The 20,629-nt window shown below is 35.0% G+C and overlaps 2 protein-coding genes across 2 annotated transcripts; both read right to left on the reverse strand.

Moving 5' to 3' along the window:
• Positions 1-1,408: 1,408 nt before the first annotated feature.
• On the reverse strand, positions 1,409-2,569 carry LOC144563644 (uncharacterized). The gene is made up of 2 exons (XM_078313125.1): positions 1,826-2,569; positions 1,409-1,725 (listed from the first exon to the last, which is right to left on the reverse strand). Exons 1-2 carry the CDS (start codon positions 2,567-2,569, stop codon positions 1,459-1,461), a joined length of 1,011 nt encoding a protein of 336 aa, XP_078169251.1. The 3' UTR covers positions 1,409-1,458.
• A 6,190-nt stretch (positions 2,570-8,759) lies between these two features.
• On the reverse strand, positions 8,760-13,296 carry LOC144563645 (peroxidase 2-like). Its single transcript, XM_078313126.1, has 4 exons — positions 13,014-13,296; positions 12,312-12,723; positions 10,128-10,341; positions 8,760-9,216 (listed from the first exon to the last, which is right to left on the reverse strand). The coding sequence occupies exons 1-4, from the start codon at positions 13,236-13,238 to the stop codon at positions 8,871-8,873; spliced, it is 1,197 nt and encodes a 398-aa protein (XP_078169252.1). The 5' UTR covers positions 13,239-13,296; the 3' UTR covers positions 8,760-8,870.
• Positions 13,297-20,629: the final 7,333 nt, after the last annotated feature.

The raw sequence follows: 20,629 nt of genomic DNA on the forward strand, positions 1-20,629 counted from the left end.
TGTGATTGTATGTAGAATTTAGAAATTATATTTAGAATTTAGAAATGTACCTATTTAGAAATGTACCAATTTACAAATCGACAAATTTAGAAATGTTGTATTTAGACCAAAATAGAGTATAAATGCACCAATTCAGAATTTTTTTTTTCTGAATTAGCGTAGATTGTAAGATTTTTTACCGATTCATTCAAGAATGGTGATATATTATTGAATTACCATAGATATTTGTATTATTGTTAGATTTGTACTATTTGAAATTATCAATAGAGGTCAAAATTGATAAAATTGTTAAATTTGTTATTAGTATGGCGTCAACCAGTGGTACCAATCAAAATCGGACGCAAGATGATTTACAGTTAGATTTATCACTGGCTCGTCACGTATTTCCAAATATGACGAAAGATAGTATCAGTCCTCTTTGCTGGTATAAATTCGAGGAGCACAAAATCAAAAACGCATATGTAAGTTTTTGTTTTGATAAATGCAAATAATTTTCATTTTCATTTAGATAAAAATAGGTAAGTTATATGTTTGTTTGTTTTGAAATTGAATGCAGACTCATACCTTGACGAATACGCGGAACAATCAGATGAGTATCCTCTACGACGAGCGATACGCTCCCGTGTTGAAGAGTTTGGGTCTGTGGCATGTCTCACAGCTGACCCCCATTGTCGCAGACTCATACCAAGCAGGATTTCGCCTCCCGATTGCATCAAGTCCTTCTTGCAATCTTCTTCTCTTCTTCTTTTTAACCATAACCTTGAAAAAAGTGGAAGCTACCTTATCCTTAGTGTGCTTTCCAAAATTCTCAAACACATGTTGAGAGCAGTAGCGGTGAGCACACTCTGCTTTCTCCTCACACCAACCCAAATCATCTTGAATAAACACCTTTTTTATGCCCTTGTGTCGGTCAGATACCACACACATGTATCTATTTCGCCCAATTACAAACTCCCGCACCCACTTCATGAACCATCCCCAATTCTCAAAATCCTCGTTCTCTACCAGTCCAAATGCTAACGGGATTAACTGATTCTCTGCATCATATCCGGTTACAATTAACAGCTTACCCTTGTATCTGCCAGACAAGAAACAAGCATCGATACTGATGACGGGTCTGAGGTGACCGACTGCGGCAATACATGGTCTGCATGCCCATGCTGCTCTCATGAAAAAACGATACCCTGGCTTAGTGGTTGGCTTTAAAACAATTTTATATTGGGTTCCCGGATTTGACCTTTTTATTGCCTCCAACAAAGGGACAATCAGCCCGTAAGACCCCTCCTAACTACCAAAGGCCCGAGCAATTGCTAACTCTCTACCACGCCATAATTTGTTGTACTTTGGAACGATGCCCTCGTACCTTTCAGCGCATAAGTCAGCGACTGCCCGGATAGAAATATCAGCATTTTTTTTCAATGACAATTTTATACAGTTGGCGACCATAGCGGACGTCAACTATGCATGATCTAACCTGGATGCCGATGCGTGACATGTGTGCTTAGCCACATTCTTCGTGATGGCCCAAGTATTACCAAAGCCTGTAGCCCTCGCAACCAACGCCCACCTGCACCGGGCGCTAACACACTTGTACCTCAACCTGGTGGTATCGCTGTGTGTATTTTTAATCTCCCTATTTTGTTTGATGTGCCAGTGGTTAATTGTATCTTTCATCTTATCCTTGTTGTCATATGTCATCCCCTCAGACAATTCATGTCTTTCTCCCTTTTATTGTACAAAAGAAACAACAAAAATTAAACAACATCAATTTAATAACAACATTTTAATAATTAAATTAAAATTAAATATAAATTAACAAACATACCTCACAAGTCGCAAAAAAAGAGCTATCGGCCTCTCCAAACCCTGATGTGTCATGAAATTGCTCAAACGGATGTCTTTCCCCACGATCCACTATAGGCCACTTCCGTCTACCAAGCACAGGAATACCAGTATCCTCATCACTGTGATCTGATACCCCACCGTCCCCATTATCATCCCAATTATCCTCTGCCTTCATTTCTTCAGGATCATCGTCCGTATTGTCAGCATAATAAAGCCGTTCAGGGGTTTCACATCGCTCCCTTTCAGATTGGACTCGGCTAGAGGACGAGGATGGAATCTGAGATCGACCCCTGTCAGATTGGACCCCACTAGGGCCCGCTACACATGGGGCCCGACTAGGATCCTCTACAGATGGGGCCCGACTAGGACCCGCTACAGATGGGGCCCGTCTAGGACCCGTTACAGATTCCTCGAGCCCCAAACCCTGAGTCAACTGCAACAATTGTCTACTATTCTTTCTGGAGTTATGTCTAGAGTTTTGTCTGGGGTTGGCTACAACATATAACTCTAGGAACTTGAAAGTCATATTCATTGTCATTTGGACATATAACTCCCAACTGCTATCGTCTTGTACCGTTAGCTGTTGGAACCAGGTTTGATTGCCTTGGCCAATATTGATTCTTGCGGTAATTATCAGTTCATAATTACGGTGGTCAATACCGAGTTGTTGGTACACTTCCCTATTTAAACCTCTAAAATCCAAACCAAGCCGGATATTGAACATTTTCGGCACTTGGTGGCTATAATAAGCGCCATTTGGTCCTTGTAATACTTCACCATCAAAATAACAAGCAATTCCAATCATAATTGGTTGAATAAACCTAATAATACAAAATAACTAAATTAAAAAAACTACAAAAAATAATTTTTTTAAAAAAAAGGATGAAAAGGTAAAAAAACGTACCTATGCAGCAGTTTTGGTGAAGAATGAGAGTGGAGTTGCAAGTCAGAACTGATCTGATCTCTATATAGGGAAAACGTGTCACGTGCGCAATTCAACACTGCGAACGGGTCTGTCCGCACCTCTATTACGCGCAGGGGTCCGTCCGCAGATCAGTTACGCGCACGAGTCGTCGGGAACGGGTCAGTCTGCATATCCATTGCGCGAACGGGTAGCGACCCGTTCGCAGATCCAGTGTGCGAACGTGGCGGAATCTGAATTCGGAATTAACGGGTGGTATTGATTTAATTCTGATTTATTAGGGTGGTACATAAAAAAAACAGTGTTGAATGAGGAGGGTTCAAATGCCTCCATTTTTTGTGCCTCCACCATACCTCCATTTTTTAAAACTTTAATTACTCAAAATTAAAACTTAAAAGTCAAAATAAAACCGTTAGATGTGATCTATGTTATTTTCTCTATGTGCTTATAAAATATTATCACATTTTAATTTTGTTTTAATGTGAATCAATACGTTCAAAAATCAACGTCTAGAAATCATCCACATTAATGCTTTTTTTACAAGCTCTTGATGACAATCAAAATAAAATTGAAATGTCATAATTTTTTACACGTGCATAAAATGACGGTGCCTGCTAATTTTATTGTTTTGTTAAGCCACCGTTGGATCAACAATTTTCAAAGTGGCTTAATAAATAGTAAAAAAATTCAGAAAAATGTAAAATTTGGTCTCCAAGCACATATTAATATGGAGAACAAGATGAACGGTTCAGATCGACTTTTTGGAATTTCAAATTTCAAATTTGGACCGTATGATATGCCGATATGCTACCGAATGCATATTAGTCACTCTATATATATATATATATATATATATATGAGTACGGCTAATGTGCTTCCTCTAGCATATGGGCCGAAATGCTTCCGGTGGAAATTTGAAATTTCAAAATCCAAAAAGTCGATCTGAACCGTTCATCTTCTTCTCCATATTAATATTTGCTTGGAGACCAAATTTTACATTTTTCTGAAATTTTTTACTATTTATTAAGCCATTTTGAAAATCGCTGATCCAACGGTAGCTTCTGATTTTTGCTGTTTGGTAAGCCACCGTTGGATCAGCAATTTTCAAAGTGGCTTAATAAATAGTAAAAAATTTCAGAAAAATGTAAAATTTGGTCTCCAAGCAGATATTAATATGGAGAAGAAGATGAACGGTTCAGATCGACTTTTTGGATTTTGAAATTTCAAATTTCCACCGGAAGCATTTCGGCCCATATGCTAGAGGAAGAGCGTTAGCCGTACTCATATATATATATATATAGAGAGAGAGAGAGTAAGACTACGGTGTTATGGGTTGCATTGAGGGCCTCTATGCAATGGCTCAATATTCGAGTTTTTAAAATCCTAACGGTCGATCTGAACCGTTCAACATGATCTCCATATAAATATGTACTTGCAAACAAAATTTTACATTTTTTAGAATTTTTTTTACTATTTTTTAAATAGGTAGAAAATCAAATATCTGAATGGTGCAGAATCTTTTAGATCAAGTGATTTTGTACCTATCTAAAAAAATAGTAAAAAAGTTCTAAAAAATATAAAATTTGGTTTGCAAGTACATATTCATATGAAGATCATGTTGAACGGTTCGGATCGACCGTTAGAATTTTAAAAACTTGAATTTTGAGCTGTTGAATAGAGGCCCTATATGCAACCCATAACATTGTAGCCTTACTCATATATATATATATATATATATATATAGGACTTGGCTACGGTGCTATGGGTAGCTAAGAGGCCTCCCGTGCTACGGCTCAATATTTGACTTTTCAAAATCCTAACGGTCGATCCGAACCGTTCATCTTGTTCTCCATATTAATATGTGTTTGGAGACCAAATTTTACATTTTTTGAAAATTTTTTACTATTTTTTTAGATTTATTGAATATCGCTGTTTTTATGGTCCAGATTTGTCTGAAAAACAGCGATTTTCAATAAATCTAAAAAAATAGTAAAAAATTTCCAAAAAATTAGCCAAATCCTATATATATATATATATATATATGTATATATATATATATATATATATGATGAACGGTTCGGATCGACCGTTAGGATTTTGAAAAGTCGAATATTGAGCCGTAGCACGGGAGGCCTCTTAGCTACCCATAGCACCGTAGCCAAGTCCTATATATATATATAGATGGACTTGGGTGAGACGCGGAGCACCACGCGTTTGTACTTCACGCCATATTTTTATTTTGAAAGTCCAAACAACCAATCCGAACCGTTAGATGTGATCTCCATATTGAAATGTGCTTGGAGACCAAATTTTACATTTTTTGAAATTTTTTTACTATTTATTAAGCCAGTTTGAAAATCTGAAAATCCGGGTGAACAGTAAAATTTCTGGACCACCAGATCAGCGATTTCCAAAGTGGCTTAATAAATAGTAAAAAATTTCAAAAAATGTAAAATTTCGTCTCCAAGCACATTTCAATATGGAGATCGTGTTGAGCGGTTTGGATCGGTTGTTTGGATTTCAAAATGGCTAAAATGTACCATGGAGCACCAAACGCGTATACTCCGCGTATCACCCAAGCCCATCTCTCTCTCTCTCTCTATATATATATATATAGGCTGTGGCTAATTTGCTGCCGACAGCATTTCTGACTGCGGTGCTGCCGCCCATTTTTCTGTTTTGTGATGTCCAAACAACAAATCCAAACCGTTAGATGTTTAATCTATATTATAATCTACTTGGAGACCAAATTTTACATTTTTTGGAATTTTTTTACTAAATATTAAGCTGGCTTCAAAACCGCTGATTTCAATGCTACAGAAATTTACTGAAATCAGCGGTTTTCAAACCAGCTTAATATATAGTAAAAAAATTTCCAAAAAATGTAAAATTTGGTCTCCAAGTAGATTATAATATAGATTAAACATCTAACGGTTTGGATTTGTTGTTTGGACATCAAAAAACAGAAAAATGGGCGGCAGCATCGCCGGCAGAAATGCTGCCGACAGCAAATTAGCAACAGCCTATATATATATATATAGATGGGCTACGGTGAGTTGCACAGTAAAACACGTTTCAACTTCACCCCGTATTTTTATTTTGAAAGTCCAAACGACCGATTCGAATCGTTAGATGTTTAACCCATATTGAAATGTGCTTAGAGACCAAATTTTATATTTTTTGGAATTTTTTTACTATTTATTAAGCATTTTTGAAAATTGTTGTTTTGCTGTGAACAATAAAAAATAGTAAAATTTTCTGGACCATCAGATCAGCGACTTTCAAAATTACTTAATAAATAGTAAAAAAATTCCAAAAAATGTAAAATTTGGTCTTCAAGCACATTTCAATATGGAGAACAAGATGAACGGTTCGGATCGACATTTTGAACTTTAAAATCGCAAAATATGAGCGTGAAGTAAAATAGTCGCTTTACTTCACAACTCACCGTAGCCCATCTCTCTCTCTCTCTCTCTCTATATATATATATATATATATATATGTTACTCTCTTAGTTATTATGATTAAAATTCTGCACCATTAAAAAATAGAGATTTTCAAACCATTTTAATAAATAGTAAAAAAATTCCAAAAAATGTAAAATTTTGTCTCCAAGCACATTTTAATATAGATTAAAATCTAACGATTTGGATCGGCTATTTAGACTTCGAAACTAGATATATGAGCACGAATTAAAACAACATATTTAATTCGCGAAGTAGCATAGCCTTACTATATATATATATATATATATATATATATATATATATATATATATATATATATATGAGGAGGGTTCCAATGCCTCATTTTTTTCATACCTCATCATACCTCATATTTTATATTTTCGTTTTCAAAGTCCAAATTATCGATCCGAACCATTCAACAAAATATTTATACTAAAATATGCATGGAGATGAAATTTTATATTTTTTGGAATTTTTTTGCTATTTTTTAAGATAGGTACAAAATCACTGTTTTTGAACCATTTAAAAAACAGCGATTTTCTACCCATCTTAAAAAATAGTAAAAAAATTTCAAAAATTATAAAATTTCATCCCTAACCATATTTTAGTATGGATATTATGTTGAACGGTTCGGATCGACAATTTAGACTTTGAATATGAAGAAAATGAAGATATAAAATATGAGGTATGATCAGGTATAAAAAATGAGGCATTGGAACCCTCCTCTATATATATATATATATATATATAGGAATATGCTAGCATGCTATGCATAGCATAGAACACCTCCATGCAACGGCTCGGATTTTGAGTTTTAAAAATCCTAACGGTCGATCCGAACCGTTCATCTTGTTCTCCATATTAATATGTGTTTGGAGACCAAATTTTACATTTTTTGGAATTTATTTACTATTTCTTTAGATTTATTGAAAATTACTGTTTTTTATGGTCCAGATTTGCTGAAAACAGCGATTTTCAATAAATCTAAAGAAATAGTAAAAAAATTCCAAAAAATGTAAAATTTGGTCTCCAAACACATATTAATATGGAGAACAAGATGAACGGTTCGGATCGACCATTAAGATTTTAAAAACTCGAAATCCAAGCCGTTGCATGGAGGGGTTCTATGCTATGCATAGCATGCTAGCATATTCCTATATATATATATATATATATATATATATATATATTACTCTCTTGGTTAATTATGATTAATTATGAACTTTTCTGTTAAAAAAATATAACAAAAAATTTTCAATTGATATGGTTAATGATCCTTAATTAGATATTATTGATTTGGGATTATGTATGTTATTAAATAATTATTTCCTTATAATGATTAAATGGGATATATATAGTAATTAAATGTGTTTTTTGCAGTAGTAACACCATCAGTTAAATTGATGTACCTGCATGACCAATATTCTAATTATTTAATTATCATAGCTGTCAATCAAAAATACAACATCGGTTCAGTAAGGATGCCAGACAGTGTTGATCAATCTGACACCAACGGATCATGTACACAAGGGATGGTAAAGGTAACCCCCTCAGTGTCATCGGCCTTTTAGCCAAACTGATGTTGGAGAGACACTCAATACTAGCTGTTCGTGAAATTTAAACAATGGAAAAGGAGGGGGTCCATCAACCCCATTGGTTTGTTATCCAGAACAGACTGGTAAAAAGTTCAACATAATTACCGCGCTGCCATTCATGACATACACCATCTGTGTGGAAGCACATCCGATGGTAGAGGAGCGATGGCAAAAATATTTTTTGTAGTAGTGGGTCTCATTCCGAAGACGTTTCAAGAAATAACAAACAAGCTAGGATTAATCGATATCTATAATCCTAGCTTGAGGGGGAGTGTTGAGAATAAAAATAGTTAAAGGATAGAATTGTAAATAGAAAAAGTAATATGTCTATTTAATGATGTTACCGTTATATCAATACCAACAGTACAGTAAGTTCAAAGCTATGTTACTCCGATACGGACTCGATACGTGTCCGATACGCCATCTGGCGTATACTTACTCTCATGATACGGTCTCTGATACGTGTTGACTTGCAGCGATACGACTCCGACACGCGTGGATACAGTCGGGATATGCTGATTTCGCAGATCCAAACAATTTTCTAGTGTAGAAGCTGTTCACCGCGCATGCACCGCCCAAATCTATGCACCGTGAACCGCGCATGGACCGCGCCAAAATGTATTGCTAGCACCAGGGATCGAACTTGGGTGCTTTGGTCCGACAAACATAGTACTTAACCACTGCCTAGTTGAATTTTGTTGTTCATATCTAGTAACTAATGTATTTATTGTATACTCTCGAATTTGTTATACCTAATACAAGTTTAAATTAATAATATAATTAATATAATAATATATATAATAGACGTATCGTATCCTTGATTTTTGAAAATTGCCGTATCTCCATATTCGTATCGTATCTGATACGACACCCGTATTCGTATCCATGCAACATAGGTTCAAAGATTATAAATACCTCACATGAGACAGATTGTAATATCATAATATAAAAAAAAGAAAAAGAAAATACCAATATCAAATACAATACAAAATCCATAACTCTTTGTGTCTTGTACTTCTGCTAAAATTCACAACACTCTCTTTAGTAATTGTAATTGACAACACGGCATGTCTTTCTGATTTCACCCATTGTCCCACCAATGTTACCCATTTTCACCATCGACTCCCCGAATTTTGCCTCAAAGAGCTCAGGTATAGTTCGGAAGTCATGTAGAAGATTCAGTGTCTCGCCGCTTGTCACGAGGCTCCAGCCTGAGAAAAAGAGTCCCTTGACATCTGCGACATTATGGTAATACTGGTTATCCAGTTCCTTTGGTGTCACAAAATCCTGCGGTACAACACCGTCGTCGTTTGCATTTTGTGGGCACATGGTTCTTAGAAAAGAACCAAAGCCTTGATCCATGGTGGGGTCGATGGTTGGGTAGAGGCTGTTACATTCCGAAATTTAAAACATGATTTAAATTGATAAATCAATCATTTGGCTTAAATAAAAAGTTTAATTAACTAAAACGAAACTAAAATTTGGAAATATAAATAAATCATAAAATTATGTACATTAAAATTTAGAGTTTAAACATAAAATAAAATATAGCACTATAGATAAATTATAACTATTTGGTAAATTCATAACTTAGAAAATTTGTTACAAGTTCATGGAATTTTAGAAAAGGAAATAAATTGACTCGTGTAAGTAAATGACCTAGTTGAAATCTAGATTTAAAATATAACAATACGAATTATTTGTACACATAAATAATGAAATTGATAAATCTTGTTTATTAATGAATTATAGAAGTTTAATTAAATAATATATATAAATAGAGATGTACAATTAATACCAAATGATTTGAATATTAGAATAGAGTAATAAAAGTACAAAATATTCATACGAAATTAATTGCAAAATTTTACGAAACTTCGATTCGAAATTATAGTAGAAACAGATTTTAAACCAATTAAATGAGATTATATTGAAATTCTGGAATTAATTGGACCATTGGATTCCATCTAGCACGAATCTCAAAGCAGCCAATTAATAAAACCCCCTCTCCTCTCTTTCTCTCCTCTCCCTCCCTACCCGTGAGACAGAGCCCCCCCCCCGTCCCCTTCCCTCTCTGTTCCGCCAAAACCAGAGGGGCTCCGCCCCCTCCCCTCTCCCGTCGCCGGCGAACCCACCCGACCGCCCCACCCTCTCCTCTCTCTCCTTCTCAGTTTGGGAAACCCCAAGCCCCGCCCCTCTCCCTCTTTTCCCGCCTCCCCTGCCCCTTCGCGCCCCCCTCCTCCTCGCTCGCTGATCCCCGCCACCACCACGAAAACCTTCATCTCTTCTCTCTCTAACCCATGGACCTCCTCTTCCACTTTATCTCCCTCTCTTTTGCACCGGTTGCCATTGATTTCGTGAGAATCCGAAACCCTAGAAATTGGGGGTTTGCCATTATTGCTTGCGGGTGTTTTCGTGAGGTTGCTATGGTGCTTGCTCGTGCTCAAGTGAGACGGTTGCAAGGCGGAGCGAGACGAAACCCTCGAAATCGACCGTTCTCCTTTGACATCATCTCTTTCGGTTAATTTTTAAATTAAATTATAAACTTCTTGAATTGTGCCTGGATGAATTGATTAATGTTGTAGGAAGTGATTTGTATAAATTAAAGGGGCTAAAATGTAAGAAATGATTAATTGTAGGAAGTGATTTGTATAAATTAAAGGGGCTAAAATGTAAGAAAGGATTAATTGTAGGAAGTGATTAGTATAAATTAAAGGGGCTAAAATGTAAGAAATGATTAATTGTAGGAAGTGATTTGTATTAATTAAAGGGAATTGTAGTTAATTACACCTTTGCTCGGGTTGTTGATTTTCCCGGTAAATGGTGCTGAATTGTTATGTACCAGACCTTGACTTGACGGGGACCAAAAATGTAAATAAATTAAATAAGTAGGCCATGGGATTAAAATGTAAGACATGCATGAGAATTTTATACATGAGATTTGAAAGTGAAAATAGTTATAATGAACTTGAAATGAATTGTAAATTTTAAATAGGAGGCTTAAACCTTTACTAAATTATGGGTCTTTAATTAAATTGAATTGGAAATAAATAATTGATCCGTAAATTGGGCCTTTGAGTGTTTAATTGGATAAGTAAGGTGAATTGGGCTTGTAATTTCATAAGCCTTGAAATATTGAAATGAATATGACATGATGTGTATATGTAAATTTGGAATTGGACTTGAATTAAAATGATTATAAATGAGCCGAAAGGTATAAAAGAATTGACGAATTGAAAGACGACTTTTGGAATTTAAGTTTTGAGAATGTAACCGAACTAAACCAAGTAATCGTATAATATAGGTGTAGGCTCAGTCGAGCCAGATTTCGCGAGGCAATTCGAGACGCCTGATCTTTAAATTAAGCGGTACGCTCGTCATAGTAAGGTGCGGGATTCTTGGACTTGTTTGATACTTTATTTTCAGGAATTAAACTGTGTTTTCGTTTGTCATGTTGAATATCATTGATTGCATCACTGAATTGCGTAGAGCATTTGCATAGCCCAATCAAATTAAACTCGAATTGATCTGAATTGAATGATTTGCATACTGGTATGGTTATAGGTTATGTCGATCTATTGTGATCTGATTTTGATTTAAAGTCACCACGAGTGGAATTGATATGTGTGTGAATGGATTTACGAAGTTAAGCACTTGGATCCAATTAATTTGCCAAGTCGGGCTGTATGCTGACTTGGATTCCCAGGATCCTAAATGGCCTTAGGTGAACGGCCCTCGATATTCCCAGTACCGGTTGGGACGAGGGAGGGTGATTATGTTATGAGATGTGATTAGAAATCGTGGGTGACTTGTGTAACGTCTATGGCTCGGTAGCATTTTCCTACGTGTTAATGCATTTGAACGGTCGATTGAATATGACGAATATTGGAAACGATTCTAAAGTGGATTTTCTTTACATGATTTGAACCAGACCTTAATAAACTGTTAAGCCAAGCGGTTGCAGATGGGTGTCAGATAAAAGGGTCCAGCGGTTGGCCATCTGTAGGTGTCAGTAACCCTACAGATGTGGGTTTGATAAAGGTTCAGCTCGAAAGAACATCTGTAATTGCTACAAGCCCTAATGAACTGAGTTATGAATCGAGTTAAGCCAAAGTATATGTTGTGTTTGAAATTCATCTTGGAAATTCCGTAAACTGTGTTGCAGGTTGATTTAACTGTTGTCGTGCATTGGCATTCTGTTATTTATGTTTACGAATATATATCTGTTTGAACTGTTATTGGTTTGGGTTTCATTTTTGAATATAGAGTTTGATTGCAAGTCCAATAATTCAAATGTGGCAAATTCGCACTGAGAATTTATTCTCACCCCCACCCTCCCGATTATTTTCAGGTTCATTACACGGACGCAGCAGATGAGGATATTGGCAATGCATATAAAAGATCCACTGCCTTGCGTGTATATGTGCCGCTTGATTTATACACGCGGCAGGCTGTCAGACCCCCGTGGATTTGGGGTGTGACAGAGGCGGGCTGTGACGGATGAGCAGTGAGAGCGGCCGATTGAGTAAGCCCCGGAAAGTGCGACCATATCATCTGCAGAGAGCCCCTGGGCTGCAAATATTGCATTTATTACGGTGAGATTGTGAAAGGGAGTGGGAACCGACTTCAAGACCTCATCTGCAATGGACTCCCTTCCGTCGAGCCTTCCTGAAGGGATTTCATAAGAGATCCTTCCCAGGAAATAAGACGCATCTCGTGCTACAAAGGCGATGATATCTGCACATGAGACAATATTGGGACAGACGCGTTCCAGAGTTTCTTTTGCCTCGTCGATCACTTCGAAGCGACGGAGACTGGGATTGTTCACGACGGATAACTTCTCAGGGTTCGGGTTTAGTGGCGATGGGTCGAGTAGGATGGAAGCATCACAACCCTATAATTGATTAGCACAGAAAATTGAATGATTTTAGGAGTAACGAATGTACTAACTATATAGGTCCTACTAGTTTTACATGGTAAGAAGGTATATTGGTAAGTTGTTGAAACTTGAAAAAGAAAATCAAGAAAAATCATTTCAATGAATTAAGATATAAGAATGCTCCAAATAAACAAAATGGAACATGTAATTTCCATTAATAATCAAGAAAAATAAAACTAAACATAGAGTAGGTCGTTAAGACGATATATAAATTAAAGTTAAGTGTAAGAATTTAAGAAAGATACCCTAACAAAGCAATCATGGAAGAACATTCTGATGACGCCGGCACCGAAGCCCGGATCCATTGCAATATACTTGTGGACTACAGCTTTCATTATTAGTTCTGCTTGTGGACAAGGTTTATCACACTTAGTGTAGTAACCTACTTCAAGAGAAGTGGTTGACATTACACCAAATAGGATGATACATGAGAGAAAAACTAAGATTTGATATGTGTTTCTTGCACCCATTTGGTAACTAAAGAGTACTACAAACAGGTGATTGAGAGAAGGAGAGCTAGGGAGAGAAAGATGTACTACTAGAATATGAGTTTATTGCATGCGTATTACTAGTTTATTGCATGGTAAAGGCAGTCCATGCAACAGAAATGATGTTTTTAAATTCGTCAAACTTGTTGCAAGGATAGTCCCATGCAACATGTATCGCATGCAAATGTGTGACAGACAACCATGCAACTGCTTTCTATCTCCTCATGCAATTACGTTTTGAAGGTTAGATATTATATTTTATTAACGGGTCATGCAACTGCTTTCTATCTTCTCATGCAATTACGTTTTGAAGGTTAGATATTATATTTTATTAACGGGCCATGCAACTACTTAACCCCATTTCCATGCAACTACTTTACCATCTTGTTTATATTATATTTTATTGAAAGTCCATGCAACTACTTAACCTCATACCCATGCAACTACTTTACCCCTTGTTTATATTATATTTTATTGAAAGTCCATGCAACAACTTAATCACATACGCATGCAACTACTTAACCCCATGTTTATATTATATTTTATTGAAGGTCCATGCAACTGGTTAACCCTTTGCGCATGCAAAAGTCTAGACTGACTGTTCTCATGCAATTGCATGGGACTAGTCTTGCAACTGTTTAGTTCCTGGAGACAGATTTGTATCTATTTATTCTATATCTCCTTTTCAATGAAATTTTTTATTATAAATCACAACAACATGAATAATATCAGTTAATAAGAATTCAATACTGTGATAACTTAAATTTTGGGAGTTAGACAAACACTCATTAAATTTTTCTTTTTTCTCATCACCATGGAATATTATTCTAAATATATACCTATACATGGGCGACATAAATATTCAAGAGCACAAAATAACAGATATATATTCATAATAATTTGTTCAATACCACAAAAATATTACAACCATATCACCACATAACCTCACACTTTTTTTAAACAAGTATCATACATATTCAATAATTTGAATTGAAACTCGAAATTAAAACTGATTCAGCTCACCTGCATTATTTAAGGTTTCACAAGTTGTCAAATAAGGGAAAAAAAATACTTGTACAAGACTACATAATTTACCATTATTAATATTTTTTTTTCTCAAAAATTAACCAAAACTGCCCCCATCCATTCTACTTCATATGTAAAGGGGTAGACTAAAGGATCAGCAGCTGTTTCCTAAACTTTCTATTTAAAAGAGGGGGAAATAAAGAAGCCATATATTTTATATGGAAGTACATATGACCTTGACTGGAAAAATCTCCACAGAGGCTGAAAAAAAAAAAATAAGGACTATAACCTTCTAAAGCATCAGCCATAACAGTGGCTAAAATGCCTCCATCATTTGCTTCATGAAAGCCTATGACATCGCCTTCTACAACCAAACACCTCAATATCACTTCAATACAAGAACTATCTTCTGACGAGATTGTAACATCCACCTATCCATGTAAAATAAATTAATAAATTAAACAAATAATTATATTGATATCTTCAACTTGAAAGTACACAATTCTTATAAGAGTTAAACAAAAATTTGTAATTACTGGTACAACATTTTCAAAAATGTTAAATAAATCATGGTGAAAGATCTTAATATCCTGAGAATTTTGGTACCAAGAACACTCAATTTGGAGCTGTAGTTTGTCTTGTACAAATTATGCAAAACTGTTTGTTAGAAAATAAAATCTGGTACAGAACCAAAACTGGTACAGAACTGATCTTGAGAAAAACTTAAGTTTGGCATAGCTCTAAGCAATACAATGAGTTGAAATTAATGGTGGGTGTAGATCATGACTTCCTGAAATTTTAGACACAAAAAATATCCAATTTGGATCTATGGTTTGTTCTACACAAAAATAACAAAACAACATGTCAGAATGATCCAAACTGCGCCTCACAAACTGAAAAGTGATGAAATAAATTGTTAAAAATATTGCAAAAAATAAGGAAACATGCACAAAGGTTGTATGAAGGTCTTTGGGTAAGTTGTGCATACATTTTTGTGATAAAATCATCAAATTGAGCATCAAGGAGACTACAAACTAACCCATAGTAGATGTTGCTTTTGCGCTATACATTGATATGAACTTAATATGAGTCTCACACTCAATCCAGTAGTATAGATGCAAATGTATTAGTTATTTATTCTTGAAATTTTTTTAAAAGATATAAATAATCAACTATATCTTATTGCCTATTTTCTTAAAATGCCCTGCAATCAACAGAGAAATTGTTTGTTTTTTTCTAAAACATATCCGAAGATTGGATAGTGGATGAAGGAATACTCATGATTTATTTGTGTCTAAATCTATTTGTCAAAGAATTCAGAGTTTTGTGAACTTCCCTCCCGAGTCCCATCTCTAAATCGATTGCCAACCTTGTTATATAAGTAGTAAACTAACCCATCAGTGATCAATCATGGTGCCAATTGGTGAGCTGCGAATTGAAAATAGCTACTTAAATTAGAGAAGATAAAAAATAAATCATACTTTTTTTTGGATTTGTAGTCACTGGCACAAAAGGTTAAAAAATATAATAAATAATTCCCTAATGTAGCTTTGTAAAGCTGTCACCATTAGCTGTGGAATGAAAAGGTAGTTAGTTGTAACCTAATATCTGCAGGGCATTTTAACAAAAATCTTGTATGCATGGCAAGATAAAAAAGATTTCAAAACCTATTTAATTGCAAATCCTTATTGTAACTATTTTTATCTTTAATTAATTGATGAAAGACATGTTGGAATAGAGTACAATAATCAATATGACAAACAAAAATCTGAATTAATAACTATGCGTAAGTCAGACAATTCATCAAACACCTTTCACGCAAGGTACATGTAGTCAGTTTCTAATCACAATTCATCAAGTACCTTTAACAATGTTGAAGTTATGACTTGAAGTCAGTTCTTATCACAAAAATTAGTTATGATACAAAGTTAGTCTTACAATTTGGAAAGAACATTGAAGAGTCCAAAGACACCCGTTTAAACCGATTGGAGATCACTACGCAATCGTTGGTGTAGAGAGACGTGCCAGCACCGAGTCTTCAGTAGCGACACACTAGCACCGAATCTGATTGCCCCTCTCGACGGTCTCTCAATAGAATGACAGTAGAAATAACACTAATCGTCGATAACACCATAAAAAATTGTTTGGCGGCTGCCAAAAATGTGGAGGGAAAATGTAGAGGGAAGTTACTAAAAGTGCACGAGTTTTAGAGGGAAATGAAAATTAGAGTTTTGGAGCGAAATGAAAAAAATTGGTTTGGAAATTTTGGAAGTTTTGGAGCAAAATTGTGAATGGAGCGGGTTAGTCTTCTCCATGAAGGAAATGAAGGGAGAGAGATGAAATATATTTTATTGGGGTGGGATCCACTTGGAAGAGAGAGCAAATGAGAGAAAAAAGTGAGGCAAGGCCATACAACTATTTGTGTGGTTCGGTCTGACAGGCATTAGATGGCTCATATCTGTTACGAAATTAATGATTATTGTACAGAAAATAATATGAATAAATTCCTAAAAAAAGAAATTCGACATTTATACATATCCTTTGACCAGATAATGCTTGTAATTATGAATTTCATATAATTTCATCAGTATTTGCCATTTAAAATTGAGCCAATAATTATGGACCGTTCATTTTTGTATGATCAATCAATGGTGGATCTGCAATTAAATAATTTCAAATTAGTTTTTTAAATGATCAAGAGAAAACATTGAACGTAACCAACAAAAAAAATTTGAAGTTTCGATATGTGGAGGCTTCGATCCAATGCGAAGTATTTATAGCCCTACGATGTTTGTATATTCCGTTAGCTTGATAGATTAGTAAATGAACATAAAATTTCATCAAACTTCACTGCAACGAAATGAATATGATATTCTTCAATTTGAACGGTTCCGATCGACCGTTAGACAATGTATACTTATGGATCTTCATTAACTCACATTACAAGAATTCATGTTCTATGTTGATACTTGAAGGGTGTGAGTTATTTGTGCAACAAGCATGGTATGCTATGTAATTGTTTTTACAAATCATTCAGTAATTAACAAAACATGTTCTTCCATTTATTATCACATTAATTTAATTAATTTCGTTATAATTTGTTCCAAATAAATAAAAAAATTTCATAAAAAATAACTCATTCTTTAATGATGCCACGGTTCACTAAAAAAAATACTAAATAGCTAACCAAATCATATAATGTATAACTTTCAATTCTTACGTAAATTAAACCATATAAAGTTTTCAAATGAAATTAATTTCATTCCATAATTAAAAAACAATTACAAATTATACCATATATAATGCCAATCATATTCAATTAATTACAATAATAACTAAAAATTGCTCTGTTAACGATTATACCATATATAATTCCAATCATATATTATTCCATTCCATAAAATGACAACAATAAAATTATACCATATATAATTCCATTCCATAAAATTGCTCTGTTAACGATTGATCTCTAGAAATTTGATTTCCAGAAATTTGGTTTCCGTCCCAGACAATTTTCATTTCCCTCCCACTTTGACCCCTTAGCAATTCGGATCCATAAAGTAATTCAAATTGTGAGTGCAGATTCGGACCATTCGATATTTTGTGGCACGAATATTAAAGCGATCTGTGCATTCACCTCGGACCAGATCCTCACAATTCAAGTTACTTTAGGGACATTGGACCCAGACAAAAAACCCTAGAACTTATCCCCTCTCCCGCAAATTACCCTCCCTGTCAGCCACCTTGTTATTTCAATTTTATTTGTTCACCCCAATCCCCTTTCTCCCTCCCTCCGTCTCTCTGTCCCTCGCCGCTCAACCTTGAATGCTGGCAAGTGGTATTGAATCTAGGCGCGCCTCTCTCTCAGAAGTGCTACTCTCTCAAAACCCGATCAAATCGATCTCTAGACCATCCTCAAAACCCGATCAAATCGATCTCTAGACCATCCTCAGATCTTTCGCTCTTAGGCTTAAGAACCCGGCTAGTAGTGTTTCCAGATGGCAAGATAATTGGGTATTTACAACCATAATACAACACTCTAATTGATGGTGTTTGGAGCACTCTGATAGTGTCTCTATATGACAAGATGATATGGCATTTGTAACCCTAATACAGCAACCAACTGAAGGTGTTTGGAGCACTCTGCGGTGTTTCCATATTGCAAGATAATAGGATATTTACAAACCCAATACAACACTGTAATTAAAGGTGTTTGGAGCACTCTAGTAGTATTTCCAGATTGCAAGATAATAGGGCATTTACAATGCTAAAACAACACTCCAATTGATTGTGTTTGGAGCACTATAGTATTGTCTCTATATGGAAAGATAATTGAGCATTTGCAACCCTAATACAACACTCCAATTGATGGTGTTTGGAGCACTCTAGTAGTGTCTCAATATGGCCAGATAATAGGATACTAGTATTATACCCGTGCGTTGCAACGAAGATATATTATAAGAAACAAATATATCAATGAAAAGAATAATTATCTAAAAATTAAGACATGTTAATAGAAAATTTATATGATTTTGTATTTTTAATTAACTTTAATCGTGATCTCTAATAACAATTTGATGATGTGATGATTCTTTATTTTTAAGTACCAATAATATCAAATAATAGCTCGATTCGAATCTAATATCAAATATCATACAACAATTCAATATCGACATATAATATGATATAAAAAACATAAATAAAAAGTGTTATCATGTGTATGTATATGATATATATATACACACATATTATAAGAGAAATATATACTCACACACACGTTTCAATTTTGTGTTCTTCTTCTTCTTTGTTTCTAATTTAGAATACACACACACACACATTGATATATTATATATTGAAAATATAGTTTAAATTACCCACACCAATATGTATAGAAACAAAGAAAGAGAAATAAGGAAATAAAAAAAAATGATTTCCATTATGATCCGTATAGAAACGAAGAAGAAGTAAGGAAACAAAGAAATAAGAAAATAGAAGGTCGAGTCTTCTTAATTGAAGAGGAGAAATATAGAAACAAAGAAATAAGGAAATAAATAAATATATCGCTAAATTTTAGAATTTGTTCAATTTTAATTGTAACATATCGTGTGGCAGCACATGTGGTGAGTATGCTTTTAACTAAATTTAGACTTTTATACATAAAATAGATGCATTTAATCAAAAGAAGACAAATTATGTAATTGGAGGGCTGAGATCAAATCCGAAATTTCATCTTTCAATCATAGTCGTTGGCGAATCGGACACCGAACGTGCTTAATAATAGAATGGAGATTTTAACTCTAGTACAACACTTCAATTTAAGGTGTTTGGAGCACTCTCGTAAAGTTTTTGGATGACAAGATAATAGAGCATTTGCAACCCTAATACAACACTCCAATTGATGGTGTTTGGAGCACTCTAGTAGTGTCTCCAGATTAGGGCATTTACCACTCTAATACAACTATCCAATTGAAGGTGTTTGGAGCACTCTAGTAGTGTTTCCAAATGACAAGATAATTGGGCATTTACAACCATAATAAAACACTCCAATTGATGGTGATTGGAGCACTCTAGTAGTGTCTTAATATGGCCAGATAATAGGATATTTTAACTCTAATACAACACTCCAATTGAAGGTGTTTGGAACACTCTAGTAATGTATCCGGATGAAAAGATAATACGGCACTTACAACCTGAATACAACACTCTCATTGATGGTGTTTGGAGCACTCTAGTAGTGTCTCCAGATTATGGCATTAACCACCCTAATACAACTATCCAATTTAAGGTGTTTGGAGCACTCATGTAGTGTTTCCAGGTGGCAATATAATAGGGCATTTACAACCATAATACAACACTCCAATTGATGGTGTTTGGATCACTCTAGTAGTGTCTCAATATGGCCAGATAGTAGGATATTTTAACTCTAATACAACACTCCAATTGAAGTTGTTCGGAGCAATCTAGTAATGTTTCAGGATGGCAAGATAATAGGGCATTTACAACCCTAATACAACAAACCAATTGATGGTGTTTGTAGCAATCCAGTAGTGTCGCTATATGGCAAGATAATAGGGCATTTGGAACCCTAATACAACACTCCAATTGAAGGTGCTTGGAGGACTGTAGTAGTATCTCAATATGGCAAGATAATAGGATATTTACAACCCTAGTACGACAATCCAATTGTATTGTTTTGGAGCACTCTAGTAGTGTCGACAGATGGCAAGATAATCGGGCATTTACAACCCTAATACAATACTCCAATTGAAGGTGTTTGGATCACACTAGTTGTCACACCCCGCGGCCACGGGTCGTAACAGTCCCCCGCCGTAAGCATACAACGCCGT

The sequence above is a fragment of the Carex rostrata genome, chromosome 12, assembly GCF_964058835.1.
Source record: "Carex rostrata chromosome 12, lpCarRost1.2, whole genome shotgun sequence".
NCBI classification, from domain to species: Eukaryota; Viridiplantae; Streptophyta; class Magnoliopsida; order Poales; family Cyperaceae; genus Carex; species Carex rostrata.

Excerpts from the sequence above, each read along its gene's own strand:
- LOC144563644 (XM_078313125.1), bottom strand. The coding sequence starts at position 2,569 with ATGTTCAATATCCGGCTTGGTTTGGATTTTAGAGGTTTAAATAGGGAA. Across the intron at positions 1,726-1,825 it reads CTTTTTTTGCGACTTGTGAG|GGAGAAAGACATGAATTGTC; the intron begins GTATGTTTGTTA and ends GTACAATAAAAG.
- LOC144563645 (XM_078313126.1), bottom strand. The coding sequence starts at position 13,238 with ATGGGTGCAAGAAACACATATCAAATCTTAGTTTTTCTCTCATGTATC. Across the intron at positions 12,724-13,013 it reads TCCATGATTGCTTTGTTAGG|GGTTGTGATGCTTCCATCCT; the intron begins GTATCTTTCTTA and ends AATCAATTATAG. Across the intron at positions 9,217-10,127 it reads GTGGAAGAGGAGGTCCATGG|CCTCTACCCAACCATCGACC; the intron begins GTTAGAGAGAGA and ends GGAATGTAACAG.